The sequence below is a fragment of the Scyliorhinus canicula genome, chromosome 1, assembly GCF_902713615.1.
Source record: "Scyliorhinus canicula chromosome 1, sScyCan1.1, whole genome shotgun sequence".
NCBI lineage: Eukaryota > Metazoa > Chordata > Chondrichthyes > Carcharhiniformes > Scyliorhinidae > Scyliorhinus > Scyliorhinus canicula.
In genome coordinates, this window is record NC_052146.1 from 277,110,172 (window position 1) to 277,134,235 (window position 24,064).

General features: G+C 46.4%; 1 protein-coding gene across 6 annotated transcripts in view; it reads left to right on the top strand.

Annotated features, from left to right (window-relative positions):
• Nucleotides 1–24,064, top strand: part of ppp1r21 (protein phosphatase 1, regulatory subunit 21) — a 118,043-nt gene that overhangs the window by 33,681 nt on the left and 60,298 nt on the right. For all 6 annotated transcript variants that reach the window (XM_038813781.1, XM_038813795.1, XM_038813786.1 and 3 more), the window contains 4 exons: nucleotides 1,287–1,451; nucleotides 12,795–12,853; nucleotides 12,962–13,056; nucleotides 16,266–16,318. In XM_038813781.1, the coding sequence (XP_038669709.1) occupies nucleotides 1,287–1,451; nucleotides 12,795–12,853; nucleotides 12,962–13,056; nucleotides 16,266–16,318 (372 nt within the window). The remainder of the gene's footprint in view (nucleotides 1–1,286; nucleotides 1,452–12,794; nucleotides 12,854–12,961; nucleotides 13,057–16,265; nucleotides 16,319–24,064) is intronic.

A 24,064-nucleotide genomic window follows, 5' to 3' on the forward strand; every position in this document is an offset into this window, starting at 1 on the left:
TAAAATACGAAGATAAGATGAGGGTGCTATGTCCATTTCTGAAACCATTTGCCATGCTTCCTTTTCCTCTGCTTTCAAAAGTCATCTTCAATGCTCCTCTTTTCACCCATACCTGGTCTTTGTTTATTCCTTTTCCTCCCTGTTCATCCTTATCCTCTACATATCTTTCAATCTATTTGAGAAGACCTGTGACATTAATCTCTCTATAAACGCAAGCTTTTTGCTCACAAGATGCTTCAGTTGGCCTTTGTGCCCTTCGTCTTGGAAAGGGGGGGAAAAAAATCACCTACGTTTGACTGCTGATAACTGAAAGCTTCTACCTTATATGAGGACCAATGGGCTTAGCTGCGATATGCTATGCAGTCACAAATCCTGCCAGTGGAGACTGTTTAATTAACACATTAAGACCATGATGTGGAGGTGCTGGCATTGGACTGGGGTGGGCACAGTAAGAAGTTTACAACACCAGGTTAAAGTCCAACCGGCTTGTTTTGAATCACTAGCTTTCGGAGCACAGCTCCTTCCCCAGTTGAATGAAGAGGTGGGTTCCGCAAACCCACTCCTTTCACCTGAGGAAGGAGGTGCGCTCCAAAAGCTAGTGATTCGAAACAAACCTGTTGGACTGGTGTATGATGACTTGCTGTGTCCAAATTAAGACCAGACAGACTACCAGAGACTACCCAAGGTGTCCTGTCCCAAATGCAGCTCTATTTTCTGTCAAGGAGGAGGAAGGAATGGCAAGGTCTTTATCAATTGAGGGAGATGAACGTTATTACTCAGATCAACTGTTCTCGTGGGCATTATCCGGAGGACTTCGCTGCTCATTTTCATTTTTTGACTTGGTGCAATGATTTCAGAATTGCAGTATAGCTATTTGGATGTTTTGAGAAGTTGAAATATACAATTCTGAGCTGCATCTGCATACTAATGTATAGCTGCTAGAATAAGGTTCATAATATCGATTTTGTTTTGAGAGCTCTTTGAATTTTTCTTTAAACTTTATGGATAGCATTCATACAAATTTCCACAGTTGAATTTTTCACAGATAAAGCATTTGCACAAACTCCTGGAGCTTAAAAAGTAATTGAAACATTTTAGAGTTGGATTCATTGCAATACTCGCTGATGCAATGGGACGCAAATGTTTGAAACAAGTGGTACAGCACAGGGCAAGAAAGGTGTTCAACACAATTGCATTCCTGTATCAATAATGAAGTGCTTCTAAATTAAACCAACACAACAAATCCAAGTATCTGTGTTTGAATCTTTTTGTATTTCTTTGCGCAGGTGCAAGAAGCTCAAGAGAAACATCGACAAATTGAAACTGAACTCAAGGAGCGATTAGTGGTGCTGGAGCGAGATAGTATGCAACATCATGCTGTGGTTGATGGCTTGAAACAGAAGTACATGGACACCATAGAAAAACTTCAAATAGACAAAGCAAATTTAGAGGTTAGACTTTGTGTTACTTTTTGAGGGTGAAATTTCATCTTCAGATATCCTTGCTCCCGCACTCTGTTTAGCTCTTTCCTCAGCATCTGCCAATTCTGAAAAGGAATTAGTGCGAAGAAATGCAGAGCTGCAGCCTAGAGGCTGTTTTTTTCATACTCTAGGAAAGCACTCGAGCAAGACCCCTCGCAGTGTTGCATAGATGCTATCGTAAGACCTGAATTCCACAGTGGCTTGCAGTATTTTTCAGTTTAATGAACTTGTTACACTGTAGTTTCTCAGCAACCGTGGTAAATATGCATCGGAAATTTACAGATTAATATATTATATTAAATTTGAAACTTTAAAGTAGGCAAATATTACATTTTTAATTTGTCTATTGTTTATTGACTTAATATAGATTTTAAATGATATCCTTCTTGAAAAAATACTTTATTCGGGCATTTTCACCCGAAGCAGAAGTAAAATTATACATTATAGATAATCAACGCCCACTTCCCCCACTCTCCAATCATGCCCTGTGAATTTCTTTAAACTGAATAAGGCTTAGCCTCGCACATGAAGAGGACGCGTTCACCTGCTGCAAGGCCCTCTCCCACGTCCCAACTTCCACTTTATGTCCCCCACAAGGGGCCCCTCCCAATCCATCAGCTCCTTGCAGTCCTCGGACACCTTCCCCCTCCTCTATTTGCCCCTTCTACAACACCTTGTCTTGCAATTCCCAAGGGCATCAACCCTTGAAATGATGGCACCGCTTCACAAAATTCCGAACCTGCAAGTACCTGAAACCATTCCCCTTGGCAGCTCATACTCTTCCTCCAGACCCTCTAATTTTGCAAAACTGCTCCCTACAAACTGGTCTGCAAATTGCTCAATCCCTGCTTGCAGTCACCCCCGAAACCTTGCATCCAGCCCCACGGTGCAAACCTATGATTAATCACAGGTCTGTACCCACACAGGCACTCTTTAAACTTTGCATCCATGTCGTCGTCCCCCTCCTCCCAGTGCAAACTTTTGATTATCATAGATCAATACCCACATAGAGGCATGCCCCAGTTCTAAATGCTGCCTTCACTGCCCCCATACTCCCAGGACCGACACCACCACTGGGCTCGCAGAGTACCTGGCCGGCAGAGCGGCAGAAGCACTGTTAACAATGCCCTCTAGCTCGTTCCCCTACAAGAAGCCGATTCCATTCGCGCCCATGCCGACCCCTCCCACTCTACCCATTTCCTAACCATGGAGATGTTCACCGTCCAATAGTAATTCATTATATTCGGCAACGCCGGCCGCGAGTCACTGTCCATATGGAGTTTGTACATTCTCCCTGTGTCTGCATGGGTGTCGCTCCCACAACCCAATAAGAGGTGCAGGTAGGTGGATAAATGTACGCCACCTTGAACGCCAAGGCCACACACTTATTCACCAGCACTGCCAACCCTCCCTCATCTTCATGTCCAACCCCGAGTGGAACACCTGCCCTACCCATCCTTTCCTCAATCTTATCTGGTCCCCTATCTTTAAGTTCATCTCTTGTAAAAAGGCCACATCCGCCTTCAGCCTCCTCAGGTGCGTGAACGCACATGACCATTTGACCGACCCATTCAGCCCCCTCATGTTCCACGTGACCAACCTAGTTGGCCTTTCCTGCCGATCAACCAGCCCACCCTTGCATGTCCACTGTCATCACTCCTTTTCCAACTGCACCACAACAACCACACCCTTGTCAGCAAACCCCTCCCCCCCCCCCCGCACCGAAACAACAACCCCATTCCCCCTTCCCTGCATCTTATCTCCTGACAAGCCCCCCCCACTGCACTTCCATTGACTAGCCTGCCCAGCTAGCATGGCAGCCCCCCACCCCCCCAAAAAAACCAAAAGGTGCACTCACATTTGATACCTCTACCCTGCGAGTGGGACCTGCCCTAAAAACACGTGGCCATAAAACCGCAGGAACATTTCAAGGAGAACAATTTCGAAAGAACAAAGAATCCTCCTCACAAACTCCTCAGTTCAATGTCCTCCTTCTCCTGCCAGTCCATTGTCCCTCAAACTCCATTGTCTCCTCTGGTGTACAAAATAATATTCTTGCTTCTGGAAACTCACCCAGAGGCAGGCCGGATACAGCGCTTTAAATTTCACCCCCTTCTTGAAGAGGGTGGCCTTGACCTGACCCCCACTTCGCCAGTTCTGTACCCAGGTCTTGATACATCCGCAGCTCGTTCCTTTCCCAGGTGAACTTCCTCATCTACCGAAGAATCTTCATTATTTTCCAATTAAGGGGAAATTTAGCGTGGCCAATCCACCCAGCCTGCACATCTTTGGGTTGTGGGGGCGATAACCACGTAAACACGGGGAGAATATGCAAACTCCACACTGACAGCGACCCAGAGCTGGGATTGAACCTGGACCTCGGCGCCGTGAGGCAGCAATGCTAACCACTGCACCCAGTTTACCTTTGTTATGGGAAAGATGGATAGACAGGGGTATGGACGGAATGTGGGCAATTGGGACTAGCTTAGTGGTTTTAAAAACTGGGCGGCATGGATAAGTTGGGCCGAAGGGCCTGTTTGCATACTGTAAATCTCTATGATAATAGTTGGTTACAATAATATTGGGCTTTGGGGTATGGTGGTTTTCTGGGATGCAGTATTGCACTGGTTCTGCTTGTTTTTCGGGGACTGGGTTATGGGGGAGGGCTTTTGGAGGAGGGGGCCTGGGCAGGGGCCTCTGCACTGGCAAGCGAAGGTTAGCTAGTGAACGGGAGTGGTGGGGGTGGGGTAGCAGTCATTGGAACCTGGTCAACCCCTGGTCAGAATAGTGACGTGGAACATGAGGCGGTTAAGGGAACCAGTGAAGGGATTGAGGGGTTTTACACATTTGAAGAGCTTAACGGCTGATGTGGTGATGCTGCAGGGGACCCATCTGAGGGTGAAGGAACATGCGAGGCTTAGGAAGAGTTGGGTGAGTCAGGTTTCCGCTTGGGGTACAATAGCAGGTATCAGTATCTGTGGGCAAAGGGTGAGGCTCCAGATGGAGAAGGTGATGGTGGATCGGGAGACAGGTACGTGATAGCGATGGGGGCGTTGGAGGGGAGATTGGTGGCACTAGCGTGTGTATATGGCCCCATCTGGGACGAGGAGGGGTTTGTGGAGCTGGGTGCCATCCCGGGCCTGGATACCCACAAGCGGATAGTAGGGAGATTAGAACATAGTGCAGAGAGAGAGAGGTGGGGAAGGTGCTCTTGGCTGGGGTTTGGAGGTCTGAGTACTCGGCAATCATGATTTCAGATCATGCCCTGCATTGGTTGGATGTGGTTTTGGAGAACGGGATAGCCCAGAGGCCGGGTTGGAGAATGGATGTGGGGTTGTAGTGGACCAGAGCTTTTGTGATAAGATCAGAAGGTGATTGAGGAGTTTGGGGTGGGGGGGGGGATTTTGGATGGGAGGTATGCTGGGACCCGGTGCCATTAATGGTGGGAATGTTTGAGGATGCAATGGGTAGGGGTGTCTTGCCGCAAAAGGTGGGGCAAGTTTCTAGGGAGCTTAGGGTGTCCCTATAGGCTGATGATCTACTGCTGTATATTTTGGAACTGAGCACATCAGTGGAGAGTATAATAGAGCTGTTTGAGATTTGGGGTGTTCTCAGGGCATAAATTGAATTTGGGAAAGTATATTATGCTCTCCACCAGGAGTAGGAGCGGGGGTGGGGGACTGCCATTCCGTTTGGTGGCATCCCACTTTAGTAATTTGGGATGCAGGTTGCCTGAGGCTCCAGAAGAACAATTTCACTAGCTTGGTGGGGAGGGTGATGGTCAATTTTTCAAGGTGGGACAATCTCCCTCTGTTGTTGGTGGGCCAGGTGCAGGAAGTTATTTTACTTCAATGTCTGCCGGTCTTTTTACCCAAGTCCTCCTTCAGGGGGGTGGACAAGGTGATCTGCTTGTTCATTTGATGGGGTGGGGTGGCGGGGAAGAGGAAGGAACGAAGGTGGCCAGGATTGGAAGGATGGTTTTGCAGAGGGGACAGGCGAGAAGAATTGGGCCTCCCAAACTTGCGGTATTATTATTGGGCAGCATGTGTGGAGCAAGGATGGGGGGGGGGGATTCTGTGGGTATAGATGGCGGCGAGCTTATGTAGGCAGTCAGGGTTGGCACTGACAACGGCGCTGCTCCCGATGGCTCCAGGAACGTATTCGGTGAGTCCGGTAGTAGTGGCTGCATTGAAGATTTGGAGGCAGCGCTTTTAAGCTGGGAGCTGGTTCAGGGGAGGTGCTGATCAGGGAGAGTAATAGTTTGAGCCGGGGAGGATGGATGCGAGGCTTCAGAGTTGGGACAAGAGGGCGATGCTGTCCGAGGTGGGGTTGGAGAGGGAGGTTGTTTCGAGGATTTTAAGAGGAAGTAATATTCTTGGAAACAGACAGGAGGTTCAAGCGTGGCATCCAGATGGTGGGGCTCAGGCAACTAAATACATGGACAGACACATCTGCAATAGGTAGATGGTGAGGATAAGGTCAGGTCGGATTGCCCCTCTTGCTTCTCTCGCCACCCAGTCTGTCCTCTCACTGTCTTTTAGGGCTCAGTAGTGGTGTTACCAAGCCACTGTTGGAGTGGAATTTTACGGCGCCACTCCCACTGAAGTCAGTGGACTCTTTAATTGGCTCACTGCACTTTTACAGTCGTGCCCTGACCGTCGTGAGGCCATAAAATCAGCCCTTTGGAGATGGACACACTTTCTATGTTCTGTATTCTTGGCATCCTTTGTGCTCCTTCCAATTGTTATTCAACATTGAGTAATGATCCATGAGCTATGCGGAAGGGCGTAGCAACTGGTAACCAACAGGAAATGTCCTTGTTCATGTTTGATCTGATGCAGTGAGACATTGTGGGGTCCAGAATCAATATTATAAACTCAATGGCAGCCCTCTCACCACTGTGCTGCCTCCTCTGCTGGGTCTGTCCTGCTGGTGGAGTAGGGTTGGTAATGGTAATGTTTGGGAGATGGTCACAGTTATGGAATCATTCCTTGCAGACAATGCCAGGCCATTGCTTGACTCGTCTGTGGAGCAGCTCTCCCAAGACCCAACATGTTAGTAAGGATAAGTTTGCAGAGTCAACTGAGCTGATTTTGCACTTGTCGATTGCTGCATGATCCATATGATTTCATTCCTTTTAGACTTTGTAGCAGTTTCTTTTTTTTTAACAGACAATTTTATTGAAGTATTTTTTGGCATTGTAAACAGTAACAATATACATTAGTGTGCAGATACCAATTACAAAAAACAGTACCTCTCGTGCAAAAAGACCCGCCTATTCTTCCCTCCACCCCTACTCTACACTATTCTACCCCCCCCTGCTGACGATTAGTTCCCCGCGAAGAAGACGATGAATGGTTGCCACCTCCGGGCGAACCCCGATAGTGATCCTCATAAGGCAAACTTGATTTTTTCCAAGCAGAGAAAGCTTGCCATGTCCGACAGCCATACTTCGATCTTTGGGGGCTTTGAGTCCCTCCAGGCCAACAGTATTCGTCGCCGGGCTATCAGGGAAGCAAAGGCCACAACGTCGGCCTCTATCCCCTCCTGGACTCCCGGGTCTTCCGACACCCCAAAAATTGCCACCTCTGGACTCATCGCCACCCTTGTTTTCAGTACCCGTGATATGACGTCCGCAAATCCCTGCCAGTGTCCCCTGAGTTTTGGACACGCCCAGAACATGTGGACATGCTTCGCTGGTCCTCCCCCACATCTAGCACACGTCCTCCAGCCCAAAGAATTTGCTCATCCGGGCCACCGTCATGTGGGCCCGGTGAACTACCTTGAACTGAATCAGACCGAGCCTGGCACATGTTGTGGTTACATTTACCCTCCTCAGAGCGTCTGCCCATATGCCTCCCTCCAACTCCCCACCAAGCTCCTCCTCCCACTTAAGTTACAGTTCCTTGGTCCCTGTGTCCTCCGCTCCCATAAGCTCCTTATAAATATCTGAGACTCTTCCCTTTCCTACCTCACCCCTGGAAACTACCCTGCCCTGGATCCCTCTTGGTGGAAGGCGTGGAAAGGACGGAACCTGTCTACGTACGAAATCCTGCACCTGCAAGTACCGAAAGTCATTCCCCCTCGCCAGCCCGAACTTCTCCAGCGCCCTCATGTTCGTGAAGCTCCCCTCCAGGAACAAGTCGCCCATCCTTCCCACCTCCGCCACGCTCGAAACCCGTCATCCATCTTCCCCGGGACAAATCGGTGATTGTCACATATTGGGGACCAGACCGACGCTCCCACTTCCCCCACATGCTTCCTCCATTGGCCCCAAATCAGCAGAGCCGCCACCACTACAGGGCTGGTGGAGTACCTGGCCGGCGGAAATGGCAGGGGAGCCGTGATCAGGGCTGCCAAACTTGTGCCCCTGCACGAAGCAACCTCCACCCGCTCCCAAACCGACCCTATACCCACCATCCATTTCCTTATCATGGCCATGTTAGCCGCCCAATAGTAATTGCTGAGGTTTGGCAACGCCAGTCCACCCTCGCTATGGTTCCGTTCCAGCATCCCCCTCTTTACCCGCAGGGACTTCCCCGCGCAAACAAATCCCAGGATGATTTTATTGATTCTTTTAAAGAAGGACCGCGGAATGAAAATAGGGAGACACTGAAAAATAAACAGGAATCTCAGGAGGATCGTCATCTTCACTCTCCCTGCTAGTGACGGCGAGAGCGCATCCCACCTCCGAAACTCGCTCCTCATTCGCTCCACCAGCCTAGACAAGTTCAACTTATGCATCTTGCCCCAGTCACGCGGCAGTTGTATCCCTAAATACCTAAAACTTTCCCCAACTAGCCTAAATGGTAGCTCCCTCAGCCTATTCTCCTGACCACTCGCCTGCACCACAAACATCTCGCTTTTTGCCATGTTCAACTTGTAGCCCGAAAACCGGCCAAATTCCCCGAGGATTTCCATAATCCCGTCCGTCCCTGCCGCTGGATCCGACGCATACAAAAGCAGGTCATCCACGTAGAGCGAGACCTTGTGTTCTGTTCCTTCCTTCCTTCCCCCCCCCCGACCATTCCCTTCCATCCCCTTGCCGCTCTCAGAGCAATTGCCAGCGGTTCTATGGCCAACGCAAACAGCAGAGGAGAGAGGGGGCATCCCTATCTTGTCCCACGGTATAGTCTAAAATACTCAAATGTCGTCCTGTTCGTCCTTGCACTAGCCTCTGGGGCCTGATATAGCAGTTTAACCCAGTCCACAAAGCCTTCAAACCCAAACCGTCCCAGCACCTCCCATAAATAGTCCCACGCCACCCGGTCAAAAGCCTTTTCGGCATCCATTGCCACCACTAGCTCCACCTCTCTGCCCTCCGGGGGCATCATAATCGCATTGAGTAGCCTTCTGAGATTGGCTACCAGCTGCCTGCCTTTAACAAACCCCGTTTGGTCCTCCACAATCATGTCCGGTATGCAGTCTTCGATTCTGGACGCCAGGATCTTGCCCAGCAGTTTAACGTCAACATTAATCAGGGAGATTGTCCGATAGGACCCACAAGCTTCCAGATCTTTATCCCGTTTTAATATCAGCGAGATGGTGGCTTGCGACATCATCGGGGGTAGCACCCCATTGTCCCTCACCACGTTAAACACCCTAACCAGCACCAGCCCCACTATACCCGAGAACTTTTTGTAGAACTCCACTGGTAACCTGTCCGGCCCCCGGGGCTTTACCCGACTGCATGGCCTTCAGGCCCCCCATTACTACTTCAGCTCTAATCGGGGCCCCCAGCCCCTCTACCAACCCCCTGCCCACCTTTTGGGAAGGTCAGCCCATCTAAGAAGTGCCTCATCCCCTCCGGCCCCGTGGGGGGTTTTGAGGTATACAGCTTGCTGTAAAAGTCCCTGAATACCCTGTTCAATCCTGCCGGGTCTCCAACCCGGTTCCCTGCCCCGTCCACGACCGTCCCTATTTCCCTGGCTGCCGCCCTCTTCCTAAGTTGCTGTGCAAGCACACTGTTGGCTTTCTCCCATTACTCATACACCGCGCCCCTGGCCTTTCTGAGCCTCTCTACGGCCTTCCCAGTGGATAGCACCCCCAGCTCCGCCTGCAGTCTCCGTCGTTCCCTAAGTAGCTCTGCCCTCGGGGACTCTGCATATTCCCTATCCGTCCGTATCATCTCCTAGACCAGTCTGTCCATCTCCGCCCTATCCGTTCTGTCCCTATGAGCTCGGATTGAGATCTGTTCCCCTCTCACCACCGCCTTCAGAGCACCGCTGCTAAGACTTCCCCTGTATCGTTGACCTGCAGGTAGTCCTGCATACATTTCCCCATTCTCTCGCAAACCCTCTCATCTGCCAGCAATCCCACCTCTAACCTCCATTGTGGGCGCTGGTAACTTTCTTTGCAGACCTGCAGGTCGACCCAATGTGGAGCATGGTCCGAAATAGTGATCGCCGAGTATTCTGTATCCCTCACCCCCTCCAAAATGTCCCTATTCATAATAAAGAAGTCAATACGAGAATAAACTTTGTGAACATGTGAATAGAACGAGAACTCCTTCCCCATCGGCTGGCTGATTTTCCAGGGGTCAACCCTCCCATTTGTTCCATGAACCCTCTCAGTTCCCTTGCCATTGCCGGGACCCTGCCCGTTCTGGAGCACGACTGACCCAGGTCAGGATCGAGGACTGTATTAAAGTCTCCACCCATAATCAACTTGTGCGAATCCAAGTCGGGGATTTTCCCCAGCAGCCTTATGATGAAATCTACGTCATCCCAGTTTGGAGCGTAAACATTCACTAGGACCATCCTCACCCCCTCAAGCTATCTAGAAATCTACCCCCCCCCCCCCCCCCCCCCCAGTCCGCCTCAAATTTAACCCGTTTGTTAATCATGATCGCAACCCTTCTGGTCTGAGCGTCGAGCCCCGAATGGAAGACCTGGCTAACCCAGCCCTTCGTAATCTAATCTGGTCCGCCACTTTCAAATGCGTCTCCTGCAGCAACATTACATCCGCCTTCAGAGCCCGTAAGTGCGCGAACGCACGTGCCTCTTAACCGGCCCGTTTAATCCTCTAACATTCCAGGCGATCAGCCTGGTTGGAGGCCCCCCCCCCCCCCCCCCCAAAACACCACCTCCCCAGAACAGCTTGTTCGAGCAATCGCTCTGGGACCAAAACAGAGAAAACAAACAAAGAACAATGCTCGCCCCCAGAATAGTGCAATTCAAACTGTATAATGAGGTGGGCGCTACCACCCACCCACCCCCTCCCAACATTCCCAGACAGATAGCAAAAAGAACCCGAACAACCCCCCCAGCACCCAATAACTTAAACTATAACTTTGGCTTTAACTTTCAAACTTTCAAACAGGCAAACACAAGAACACTCCCAATTTTAAGTAAAAGAGCATGCCGAACGACATCGCTTACACGAAGGGCAATCTGTGAACAGCTGCAGACATCCCTTAGTACACTCTAACTTGAGTTCATGGGTCATCAGTTCGGCACCAGTCCATTCCCCTTCGCGAAGTCCATCGCTTCCTCCGGGTCGTCAAAATAATGTTGCTGTTCCCGGTATGTGACCCAAAGCCGCGCCGGCAAAAGTAGCCCGAACTTGACCTTCCTTTTAAACAGGATCTCTTTAATTTGTCTGTAGGCTGCCCTCCTTCTTCTGGCCACCTCCTGGCTCAGATCCTGGTAGATGCGCAGGACACTATTGTTCCATGAGCAGCTCTTCGTGCTCTTAGCCCACTGTAGAACCCGCTCCTTGTCCACGAACCTATGGAATCTGCCCACCATCGCCCGCCCCCCCCCCCCCCCCCCCTTCGCGGCTGCCTCGCCTGCACTCTATGTGCCCTGTCCAGCTCCAACGGACGTGGGAAGAAATCATCTCCCACCAGCTTCTGCAGCATGTCTGCTGCATATGCCGTGGCATCCACTCCCTCGGCCCCCTCCGGGAACCCAATGATTCTCAGATTCTGCCGGCGAGACCTGTTTTCCAGGTCCTCCAGCCTGTCCATCAGCCTTGATTGTTGCTCCTTCAACTTTCTAATTTCCACATCAGCTACCGTTTGGAAATCCGCCTGCTCTTCCATTGTCTTCTCCAGTGCCTGGAACTTCTTATCCTGAGCGTCGAGCCTCTGATCCAGTCCCTCCACTGCTTTCTGGAGCGGTTCCAAATTATCCCGCTTCAGTGCTGCGAAGCTCTCTTTCATGACCTTCAGCATGTTGTCCAGTGCTGTCTGGACCATCCGTTCTGTGGTCTGTTCATCGGCCATCTTTCCTCCAACTTGCGCTTCCACACCACCTGTGTTCAGCCCCTTCTTCGCCTGTTTTCGCTCCCTTCTGCTCCTTAAGTCCATACAACTCTGTATGGATTCAGATCTAGAGTGCTATTGTTTTTCACTCCAGTGCTCAAAAGTTCAAAAAAGTCAGGGGAAAAGGTCTTAAAGTCTGACCAGAGTAAGAGCCACCAAATGCGCGACTCACTCCCTCATAGCCGCCACTTTGTAGCAGTTTCATTAAACTGTGGCTTGCTAGGCTATTTCAGAGGGCATTTAGAAGTCAACCACATTGCTGTGGGTCTGGAGTCGCATGTAGACCGTGAGGATGGTAGATTTCCTTCCCGAAAGGACACGAGTGAACCAGATTTTTTTTTAAACAATCCACAATGGTTTTACCACTATTACCAAAATTCGCTTTAAAACAAAAAATCCAGATTTATTAATTGAATTTAAATTCCACGAGCTGCTGTGGTGGAATTTTAACCCGTGTCCCCAAAGCATTACTCTGGCTCTCGGGATTATTAGTCCAGTGATATTACCATAACCCCACTGCCTCTCCCAAAGTGCACGAGAAGGAAGAGAAATAATTCCTAGAAACTCTTTTTTTGGTTATGATGATTTAGATAAGAGTGGAAAGAAGCGAGGGCAGTCCCACTAACTTAAATTAAGCTTTTAATGAGGTTTATGTGGTATTGTCAAAGCTTGGAGTGAGGACCATGAACAAAAATTGACAGTAACAAGATGTCATTTGCAACAAGTTATTAGCATGACTGGTGGAGTCCTGATTGAAGATGAATTTTGGGATTGGCTGAAAAGAAGGCATGTGTTTGGGAGGTGAAAAATCTGGTCAAGGACTTTGGATAGGAACATGTGGCTGGAGATAGAGCAGAGGTTCACAGGGCCAGAGGACTCCAGGCTCACTTGTAGGTATTAGATACTACCCAAGGAAAGGGAGTCATTTAGAAAGGCAACACGCATGTTTGACGACTGTAATCTACATGCACAGCAGGAATTTTAAAAAGAAATTTGGCTTTGAAAGGATTCATAACTCTATTGAAAATATGGAATATTTTCCACAGGTGAAATCGCACTCGTTGGAAAGAGAAGCAAAAGAATGTAGACTTCGGACTGAAGAATGGTAAGATAGAGTTGTGACTTGTGCTGTATTGTTTTGCTTGTTATTGCTGAAAGTTTTGCAGCATTGCACATGTTGTGAAACATTTCAAATTAATCTTTTTTAATACAGCCAGCAGCAGCTAAAGAATATCCACACCGACTTGGGTAGTCGATTAGACCAGTCAACAAGTATTATTCAAGAAAAAGTACCTTTTAATGATACAAGTGAGTACGACTTTCTGTGTAATTTAACAGTCTTGCTTCAATAAACCTATTAATATGTCAGATTGCTTAGGAAAGCCGGTGTAGTTGGAGCTTTATAAATCATATATAATTTGCTTCAACAAGCAAACGGCTGTGAATTCTCCTCTGGTTGTGTTAAATGAATTAGTGTTTTGAAGCCATCAGATCTCATAGGAAAATTGTTCTCGATCACCTGTTTATGAACATTAAATTCTTTAACCGATTATTAAAGACCGAATTGGTCAAATATTGACCTTCTCCTGACCTGGAAATATTGACCTTATCCTGACCTGGAAACACATATAATGGGACACGTAAGTTTTTTTAAAAATTGCTTTTATGCCTGGCTGCCCATTACTGCCCCCTCAAGCTGATTCCCCTGCAAAATTGTCCAAAGATGAACAAAGACAAAATGTCCCAGGTGAGCAACCCTGGGTGTAGCCCATCTCATGTAGCACAAGCTAAAGATGATGAAGCCTCATTCCAAGAACCACTTTGAAGTTTTGAACCAGAAAACACATTTCCAAGTAGATAAATCACAATATGGTTTATCAATCCATGAGTAAATATGGATGCACAAGAACTCAGTATTTTAGAGAAATGATAGAGTGGCAAAAGTATGCTTTGTTTCTTTATTTGATGCCTGGAATTATAAAATGTTAACTTTTGGATCTCTTTCCCCACCAAAGTTAACCTCGTGCAGAACAGTTAAATAAACCTCTTTGGAACATGTAAAATAATGTTAAACATCACTTCCCCTCTCTGATCCAGTTTCCCTCTATTTCTCCTCTTCTGCGCCAGAGACACATGAGTAATACAGTAGTCCCCCGTTATACCGCGCCCCGCAATACCGCGGTTCGTGATATATGGCGGGTGGGCTTATGGACCCCAACTGTCAGCTTCCCTCTCCGGATCAAAGTGAGCCGGCCGCTGAAGTTGACACTGCCGGCTGATTGGAGGGAGATTCAGTGAGAGAGGAGCAGCTCACACAGCGTCCGGAAGTGGATAGTGCAGAGCTACAGCTGCCTCAACCCTGCACAGCAGACAGGTTCTTTAAACCGGTGGCGGTCAGAACATATTTTTGAAAGGCAATCCTTTCCTCCAGTTTGGTGAAACCCACCAGAGTTCCTGGTAAATTTCTGTGGGTTTCCCTCTGGAATAACTCCCAGCCTCATTCTGTGGCAATCAGAGAGCTTGTTTTAATTAGATCCACGATGGGGGTTTTAAATTTATTAAAAAATCTATGCATGCGCTCCCCATTGTGAGTCTACGGGGGTCTGACCTCTTCCCCCCCCCCCCCCGTAGACTCACAATGGGAAGCGCATGCATAGATTTTTAAATAAATTTAAAACCCCCATCGTGGATATCCGCGGCTCGAATGCAACGCGGGTGGCTGTCTTGGACCCCAACACCCGCATTATAACGGGGGACTACTGTATAGTACTCTGGGTATGGCACTCTGGCAACTCATTTGAGTGACCACCTAAGTTATGAGCTACTCATCTCCATTGATTTTGTAGCTGAATGTTGTCATGCCCTTGCCTGATGTCCATATATTTATACAATACCAGCAGGGATCAAAGTGACCCCCACCCTAGTCTCACCTGACATTCGCATATGTATTTTTAGTAGGGTTTACTAGGTCAGGATCGAGAACAGGAACTTGATTTACCTTTTAGTTTTCCTAAATAAAGGTACAGAAACCAATTGTGCATTTTCCTGTACTGCAACTGAAATTAGATAATTTATTACAGACAAGGAATCAGACTTTGGGACGATCGTGATCTGTATGGCTTAGCCAATGATTTATGAAGCCATATGCTTTGTGATTATCAAATCCAGATGCTTTTCCAAATAAATGTTCCAACATATTCATTATCTGAAGGGATGACAGCTGAGTACGAATTTGGCTTTGTCTTGTATCTGCAAAAGCCCCCTCCATGCATTTCTAAAGTACTGCAATGTTGTCTTATCCTGTTGGACATACTTTATGTTTATCGCATGATTACCAAACTTGCAAGGTTATCTGATTTTGAGTAGTATTATGTTGAATATCAGTTTACTGATCAAAGTGAAATCCTCACTTAAGCGTTTGCACTTGTAAGAAAGTCTACGGTGAGATGTTAAGAAGAAGAGAGCCCTTTTTTTGGTTGGAATCTAGTAGTTTGTTTATTGAATGTGTTAAGTGGCTGAGAGTAGTTCATGGACCAGGATTATTAAATGGGGAAAAAACCTTAAGTCAGTGATACTTTAGAAGAGTCTTCGAAATAAAACTGGAAATATACAGTATATGAAAGCAAGTTCTGGGCAGTGTTGTGTGTTGGGCCTGCTATCAGAAGCATGCTGGCTGACCTGTTATTTTTCCACTATTTTGTTTTCCTTTCCTGTGCTGCCCTAGAAAGCCCCATTCATTAGCTTTATGCAATTTTCTGGAAGGGTTGAATGACCAATTTTCTTTCCTGTACTTTGTGCAAGATAAAATCACAGCATAAATTATAGATAAATGTTGCCTGCAAATAAGAAATGAGGCACCTAATATTTGGAGAATATCAGGTGGCATGGTGGTGCAGTGGTTAGCACTGTTGCCTCACAGCACCGAGGACCCGGCTTCGATCCCGGCCGTGGGTCACTGTCCTTGTGGAGTTTGCACATTCTCCCCATGTTTGCGTGGATCTCACCCCCATAACCCAAAGATGTGCAGGCTAGGTGGATTGGCCTCGCTAAATTGCCCCTTAATTTGAAAAAATATATATTGGGTATCCTTTAAAAAAATATTTGTATTCTATATTGTCTTTAATAGCACCAGTTTGGTGTGACTTTCCAAGTACTTGATTAGTGTTTTTTTAAAGACAAATTGCAACCATATGTACATTGTCACACAAGTGCCCAATGCTAGTGGTACCTGACGTACTACATATAAAATGAAACCTTGTTTACTGTTGTGAAGCTCAACAAAGCATATTGAGGGCTAACTAGATTTTGCTGATGTTTATTTTTCTAGAATGCCAGCAGCGCGGGTTCAATTCCCATGCCAGCCTCCAGTGCATAGACCTGTTGCTAGCTATGATGAGTTTTCATGTTTATCCCTTGGACAGCCACGAACGCAGATGGAAATTTAGAGTGCACCTTCTGTTTTCAATGTGTATTTTAAAGCTTAAAACGTACTCTTTTAATATTTCATTTCTATATAGGGTTTGCAGAATACAATACGTTGGATGTACCTGTACATGATAGGAGGCATCAGGTGAGTAACCCAGAAATGGATTGTTGAAAATCTTTGATCGATATGTTAAGCTTCAGAAAGCAGTTATAGCTGTACTTGTGTGTATTGAGAATATACAAATTTTACAAGTGCTCTATAATTTAAAAGTTTTGAAGTGTGAAATGCTCTAAGCAACTTGGTCTACAGCTGATTCAATTCTATATTTGATGCAATTATGAATTCAGATTGAATAATTTTGGTGGGGTTGAACAATTTGTGAAATTACCCCATTTTGCAAACTGAACCTTCAAGCATATTTTTAAAAAAAAATTAGAGTACCCAATTATATTTTTCCAATTAAGGGGCAATTTAGTGTGGCCAATCCACCTAACCTGCATATCTTTGTGTTGTGGGGTGAAACACACGCAGACATGGGAGAATACGCAAACTCCACATAGTGACCCAGGATTGAACCTGGGTCCTCAGCGCCGTAGGCAGCAATGCTAACCACTGCGCCACCGTGCTGCCCAACCATACATTTTTTAAAGTGAATTTTAATTGTTCTGAAACAATTTTCTGATTGTACTTGCTGCTGCTCCTCACCCCTTTGGCTAATCACGATTCTGTTCAGGATTTGATACAATTTTTTTTTTTTTTAAATGGCCTCTGATAATTGAGTAATTATTATTTTGGGGATCCAGGTTGGGACTGTGCTTCATCTGTTTGCATTCCTAATTACAAATCTTTTTTCTTTAATAAAGTGCTCCCACTATTATTGAGAACAACAAAAATCATGCCTCCATATTCCATTTTTGAACCACAAACTGAATTCTGGAACTGCTTTTTAACTCGGTGACAGAATAGTTAATTATGAATGTCACGGTCGAACAAGTTCCCTTTTATTCTTTGTGCGAATTGTTACTTTAAATGTGTGCTGAAAGCTTACAGCTGACGTAGCAATGCGGTTGACTAGGACCAGTTCCTCAACGCCCAATCAATGTGGCTTTAAATATCTGTTTCCTCCGTAACTTAGCCAGCAAAACACATGCTTTATTGGACACAGATAAACAATGTAGCAGCCAGGCACCTAAAGATAAGGCCTACCATGAAAGTGTTGTGTTTAAAGCTCAAGGAAAAATAATTGCACTAATTACATAAATGAGATGAAACAGAAATTAAAGAAGACAGACTATAGCAATTGAATTATCCTTTTAAAGAGCCAACATGATAACTGCGTCCCCAAAATTCTGACCCATTCATATACTGTCATAGCTTGATTGTCTGAAGATGGAAGACTTGCCATATGATGCACTGCCAAATTGATGACAGTAAATGATGAAGTGGAGGAGCACCCCAGTGACTGCGATTATTTAAAAATAATCATCTTGCCCTATTTGCAGGCTACAGCAGGAATCATCTGTGGTGAGGCCTAGGAGTGAAGTGTGTTTCGAGTGAGGCCATGCTCCCTTTGATTTCAGAGCTTGACTAGAAACCCGATACGGTCTGCCTCCTCCAGCTCCATCCTTCCAAATGTTTTCTTTAACGTACTTGAAACTCCAGCTGTTCTGACATACCCCTCCCATCCGTGACAGCTCAGCACTCTTCTCCAACATCAGCAGTCATGTCTACTTAAAAAAAAAATAAAAAATTTAGAGTACCCAATTCATTTTTTCCAATTAAGGGGCAATTTAGCGTGGCCAATCCACCTATTCTGCACATCTTTGGGTTGTGGGGGCGAAACCCACACAAACGGGCAGAATATGCAAACTCCACACGGACAGTGGGCCGGGGTCGAACCCGGGTGTCAGTGGGATGCCAGAGCTCCAGGAGAACCAGGGCCAGAGGTGAGTGCAGTGACCATTACTAGGAGAAGGTTCTGGGGAAACTGAAAGGTCTGAAGGTGGATAAATCACCTGGAATGGATGGACTACACCCCATAGTTCTAAAAGAGATAGCTGAGGAGATTGTGGAGGCATTGGTGATCTTTCAGGAATCACTGGAGGCAGGAAGGGTCCCAGAGGACTGGAAAGTGGCTAATGTAACACTGCTGTTTAAGAAGGGAGGGAGGCGGAAGACGGCAAATTATAGGCCGGTTAGCCTGACTTCGGTCATTGGTAAGATTTTAGAGTCCATTATTAAAGATGAGATCGCGGAGTACTTGGCAGTGCATGATAAAATAGGACTGAGTCAGCACGGCTTTGTCAAGAGGAGGTCATGTCTGACAAATCTGTTCGAGTTCTTTGAGGAAGTAACAAGGAAGTTAGACAAAGGAGAATATGTGGACATTATTTATTTAGATTTCCAGAAGGCCTTTGACAAGGTGCATAGGAGACTGTTAAATAAGTCAAGAGCCCATGGCGTTCAGGGTAAGATCCTGGCATGGACACAGGATTGGCTGACTGGCAGAATGCAGAGAGTGGGGATAAAGGGGTCTTTTTCAGGGTGGCAGCCGGTGACTAGTACCTCCAGGGTTCGGTGCGGGCTGCAGAAGGACTAGGACAGGCTACGAGAGTGGGCAAAGAAGTGGCAGATGGAATACAATGTGGAAAAGTGTGAGGTTATGCACTTTGGAAGGAAAAATGGAGGCATAGACTATTTTTTAAATGGGAAGATGCTTTGGAAATCAGAAGCACAAAGGGACTTGGGAGTCCTTGTTCACGATTCTCTTAAGGTTAATGTGCAGGTTCAGTCGGCAGTTAAGAAGGCAAATGCAATGTTGAGAGGGCTAGAATACAAGACCAGGGATGTATTTCTGAGGCTATATACGGCTCTGGTCAGAATTGGAGTATTGTGAGCAGTTTTGGGCCCCATCTCTAAGGAAGAATGTACTGGCCTTGGAAAGGGTCCAGAGGAAGTTCACAAGAATGATCTCTGGAATGAAGAGCTTGTCCTATGAGGAATGGTTAAGGACTCTGGGTCTGTACTCATTGGAGTTTAGAAGGATGCGGGGGTATCTTATTGAAACTTACAGGATACTGCGTGGCCTGGATCGAGTGGACGTGGAGAGAATATTTTCATTTGTAGGAAAAACTAGAAGCAGAGGACACAATCTCAGACTAAAGAGACTATACTTTAAAACCGAGATGAGGAGGAATATCTTCAGCCACAGGGTGGAGAATCTGTGGAACTCTTTGCCGCAGAATGCTGTGGAGCCCAAATCACAATGTCTTTAAAACAGTGATAGATGGGTTTTTGATAAATAAGGGGATCAGGGGTTATGGGGAGAAGGCAGGAGAATGGGGATGAGAAAAATATCAGCCATGATTGAATGGCGGATCAGACTCGATGGGCCGAGTGGCCTAATTCTGCTCCTGTGTCTTATGGTCCTCTCGCCCTAGGTGCCGTGAGGCAGCAGTGCTAACCATTGTGCCACCGTGCCGCCAACCTGAAATAAATCCGGGCAATCACCAGGTTTTCACACTGACAGGCCTCAGCAGGACCATCCTCATGAGCTCCCGCAGTGCTGTTTCTGGAGTTCCACAACTTGCAGATTCGTATGCAAGTGGGCTACCTGGACTTAGCAGTTCCATTTATAGACCTTGATAACATCTTGACATTTTCCACTATTGAGAGTGCAGAATTTGGGCTATTGATTTGAATGAAACAATCCACATTTTTACAATGAGGAAGAGGTACCTTTTTAACTGCTGAGCAGAATGCATGTGTAAACATTTTCGTGACCACCATTGGCCCAGCTCCAAAGCCCCCACACCCACCTCTTCCAAAATCCCAACACCCTATGTCAAGGTTTTTTTTTAAATGTCCCGTTTCCACTATTTTTCACGGCTCTATTTGATTCTGGCCCTTGATTTCTTTGCCTATTGCTTTTCTTATTCCCCTTACCGTCTTTTGTTCTTGTCCTTGATTCCCCCTCCTCTGACTCCTTGTATAGGTTCCCATCCCCCTGCCATTTTATTTTAAACCCTCCTCAACCACTCTAGCAAACACTCTCCCGAAGTCCCAGGAATCTGACCCCCCCCCCATCTCTTTTCAGTATTCATCTCGTATCCTATTAATTTCTGCTCTGACTCCCACATGGCAAATGGCACGAGTAGTAATCCTGAGATCACTACCGTTGAAATTCTACTTATCCACTTACTTCCTAACGCCCTATATTTGGCTTTTCAGATCTCCTACCTTTTTTTAAAAACCAATGTTGATGTACCAATGTGTACTTTGACCATTGGCTGTTCACCCTCCCCCTTCAGAATATCGTGTAGCTGCCCTGACATCCTTGAACCCAACACCAGGAAGGCAACATAACCATCCAGGAGTCTTATTTGCAGATACAGAAACGCTTATCTATTCTCCTTACAATTGAATCCCTTATAACTATTGTATTCCCACACCTTTTTTTATTCTTACTCTGTGCAGCAGAGCCAGCCATGGTGTAACAAATTTGTCTGTTGCTGTTTTCCCCTTCGAAGCCATTCCCCTCAATGGTATCCAAAGCGACATAGCTGTTTTGCAGGGAAATAGGCACAGGAGATTCCGGCGTTCCCTGCCTAGTCCTCTTGCTCTATTCTTGCTCTATACACTTCCTGCCTGTGGACTCCCGCCTGCAGTATGACCACTTCTCTATATGTGCAATGCATAAAACTCTCTGCTGTGCAGATGCTCCAGTGTCCCCAGCCGCTGCTCCAGCTCTGAAGCTCCGACTTCCAGGAGCTGCAGCTAGAGACGCTTCCTGCATGCATGCTGGCCCCGAGCACTTGAAATGTTCCCGGCTTCCCACATATCCATGGTGTGCTCTTTGAGTTCTCCTGCCATGATGTACCCTGTTAAATTACGTTTAACCTTTTGGACGATACTTAATATCAGCCTGGTAGGGCGGCATGGTGGCACAATGGTTAGCACTGCTGCCTCACAGCATCAGGGAGCCGGGTTCAATTCTGGCCTTGGTGACTGTGGAGTTTCTATGTTCCTCTCGTGTCTGCATGGGTTTCTTCCAGGTGCTCCGGTTTCACCCCCAAAGATGTTAGGTGTACTGGCCATGATAAATTGTCCCTTGGTGTCTAAAAGGTTAGGTGGGGTTACTGGATTATGGGGATAAGGTGGGCCCTAGGTAAGGTGCTCTTTCCGAGGGTCAGTGCAGCATTGATGGGCCAAATAGCCTCCTTCTGCACTGTAGGGATTTCTGATCAAATATATATTTTTAAAATTTGGAGTACCCAATTCATTTTTTTCCAATTAAGGGGCAATTTAGCATGGCCAATCCACCTAACCTGCACATCTTTGGGTTGTCGGGGAGAATGTGCAAACTCCACGTGGACAGTGACCCAGAGCCGACTCTCATCAAATAATATCAATTATCCTAGGGCCCCTCCTCGCTGTTACAGAATATAGCCGTCACAAATGAAGAAGCGCAAAATGAGACCTAAAAATTATAAATGCTGAGTCGTAAATACATACTCAATTGTACTTGCGTGATCAAATGCTTCCACTTGCTCTTCATCACTTTTGAATCCTGGCGTCAATTTAAGAGATCCAAACTAGCACGTGGGTCTCTGTCTCGCTCTTTCTTGCTGTCCTTTAACCAACCAGCTCCCCCCTCAGTCTCACTTTTTATGACGCTCTTCTATCCTCCCAATTCTGATCTCCGTCTTGCTCCTTTATTCTCCCGGCTCCACTCTCGACTCTCCAACTTTATCTTATTTTGTTTACTTGATTACCTTACATTTACATGCAAATGTTTATAATTTACATAGATGATTTGGAGTTGGGGACCAAGTGTGAAAGTGAATGTGTCAAAGGTCGCAGATGACACAAGATGAGTGGTAAAGTGTGCAGAGGGATATAGGTTGTTTAAGTGAGTAGGAAAGTGTCTGGCAAATGGAGTACAATGTTGGTAAATGTGAGGTCATCCATTTTGGCAGGAATAACGGCTAAATGGACTATTATTTAAATTGTAAAAAATTGTAGCATGCTGCTGTGCAGAGGGACCTGGGTGTCCTTGTGCATAAATCGCAAGAAGTTGGTTGGCAGATGTAGCAAATAATTGAAAAGGCAAATATAGTTTGGTCCTTCATTGCTAGAGGGATGGAGTTTAAATACAGGGATGTTATGTTGCAACTGTATAGGGTGCTGGTGAGGCCACACCTGGAGTACTGTGTACAATTTTGGTCTCCTTTCTTGAGAAAGGAAGTACTGGCACTGGAGAGGATGCAGAAGAGATTCAGGAGGTTGATTCCAGAGTTGAGTGGATTGGCTTATGAGGAGATATTGAGTAGACTGGGACTATACTCATTGGAATTTAGAAGAGTGAGGGGGATCTTATAGAAACATAAAATCATGAAGGGAACAGTTAAGGTAGAAGCAGGGAGGTTGTTTCCACTAGTAGGTGAAGCTAGAATTAGGGGGCATAGCTTCAAAATAAGGGGGAGCATATTTAGACTGAGTTGAGGAGGAACTTCTTCCCAAATGGTTACTCAGAGTAAGGGCATGGAATGCCCTGCCTGCAACAGTAGTGGACTCGCCAACATTAAGGTCCTTTAAACATATGGTTGATAATGGAATAGTGTAGATGGGCTTTAGATTGGTTTCACAGATCGGCGCAACATCAAGGGCAGAAGGACCTGTACTGCGCTGTAATGTTCTATGAATCTGTGGCATTCACTGCACAGTGAAGCAGTTGAGGCTCCTCGTTATGTTTTTTAGGCAAAGGTAGATGTACTTTGGAACAGTAAAGGAACAAGAGGTTATGGTGAGTGGGTGGGTAAGTGGAGCTGAGTACACTAAAAGATCAGCCCAAGATCTAATTGAATGGCGGAGCAGGCACGAGGGGCCAGATGGCCGACACATGCTCTTAGTTCTTATGTACATATTTCACCTTGACTTGATTCAACTTTACTTCCCTATTGCTAGTTTTCCTTACTGAAATTTAAGGAGCTACTTCTTTGTAAATACATTTTTTTCTAAAAGCTAAAACACAATCCCTAACTGCAGCTCTCACCAAATAATAGACGTACCATTTTCCTGTGACATCAATCATGAATTTGTTTTTCAAACTCAACCCGCTGCCACAGTACAGGGTGTCCCTCCTCACAGGTCCTGCCGTCTCCACTCCCAGAAGGTGTAAAAGCCTATCTATCTCGCCTTTCAAAATATTCAAGGACTCGGCCTCCACAGCTTCCAGGTTTTACTTATCAAGGCTGCCGCTCACCTTTCTGAGGAAAGGTAGAAAATGCAAGGACCACATCGTTTCCTCTTCACTGAACTTTCTCAGTCACCAAACTTCAACTTGAGCACTCCAGTGCAGACAGCATCAATAATGTAAATATAAGAAACCGTCACGGTGTCAGAGGAGTATCTGTGTAGAGTAGTCTTTTGTTCATTTTTGAATAACTATTATAATTAGACTTTTATATTATTGTGTCATTGCTGGCTGAATTGGTAGAACTCTCACCTCTGTCAAAATGTTTTGGATTTGAGCACAAGATTTGCCAGTGCTGTACTGAAGGAGCGCTGTTTGGTCAGAGGTACTGTCTTTCAGACGAGACATTAAACTGAGCCCCCATCTGCTCTCTGGGCATAAACATGCCTCATTACTATTTAGGAGAGCTGGGGAGTTGTCCCTGGTGTCCAAGCTAATATTTATCCTTCAGTCAAGATAATTTTTAAAAAATGATCAGGATCACATTGCAGTTCGTGGGCCCTTGCTGTGTACAAATTAGCTACTGCATTTCCTACTTTGCAAAGTATTGGGCAGCAGGCACACATTATAACCATTGGAGCTCCTGGTAGTGGCTGCAAAGAAATGGTATCTGTCCCCCAAACTAAATTCACCCC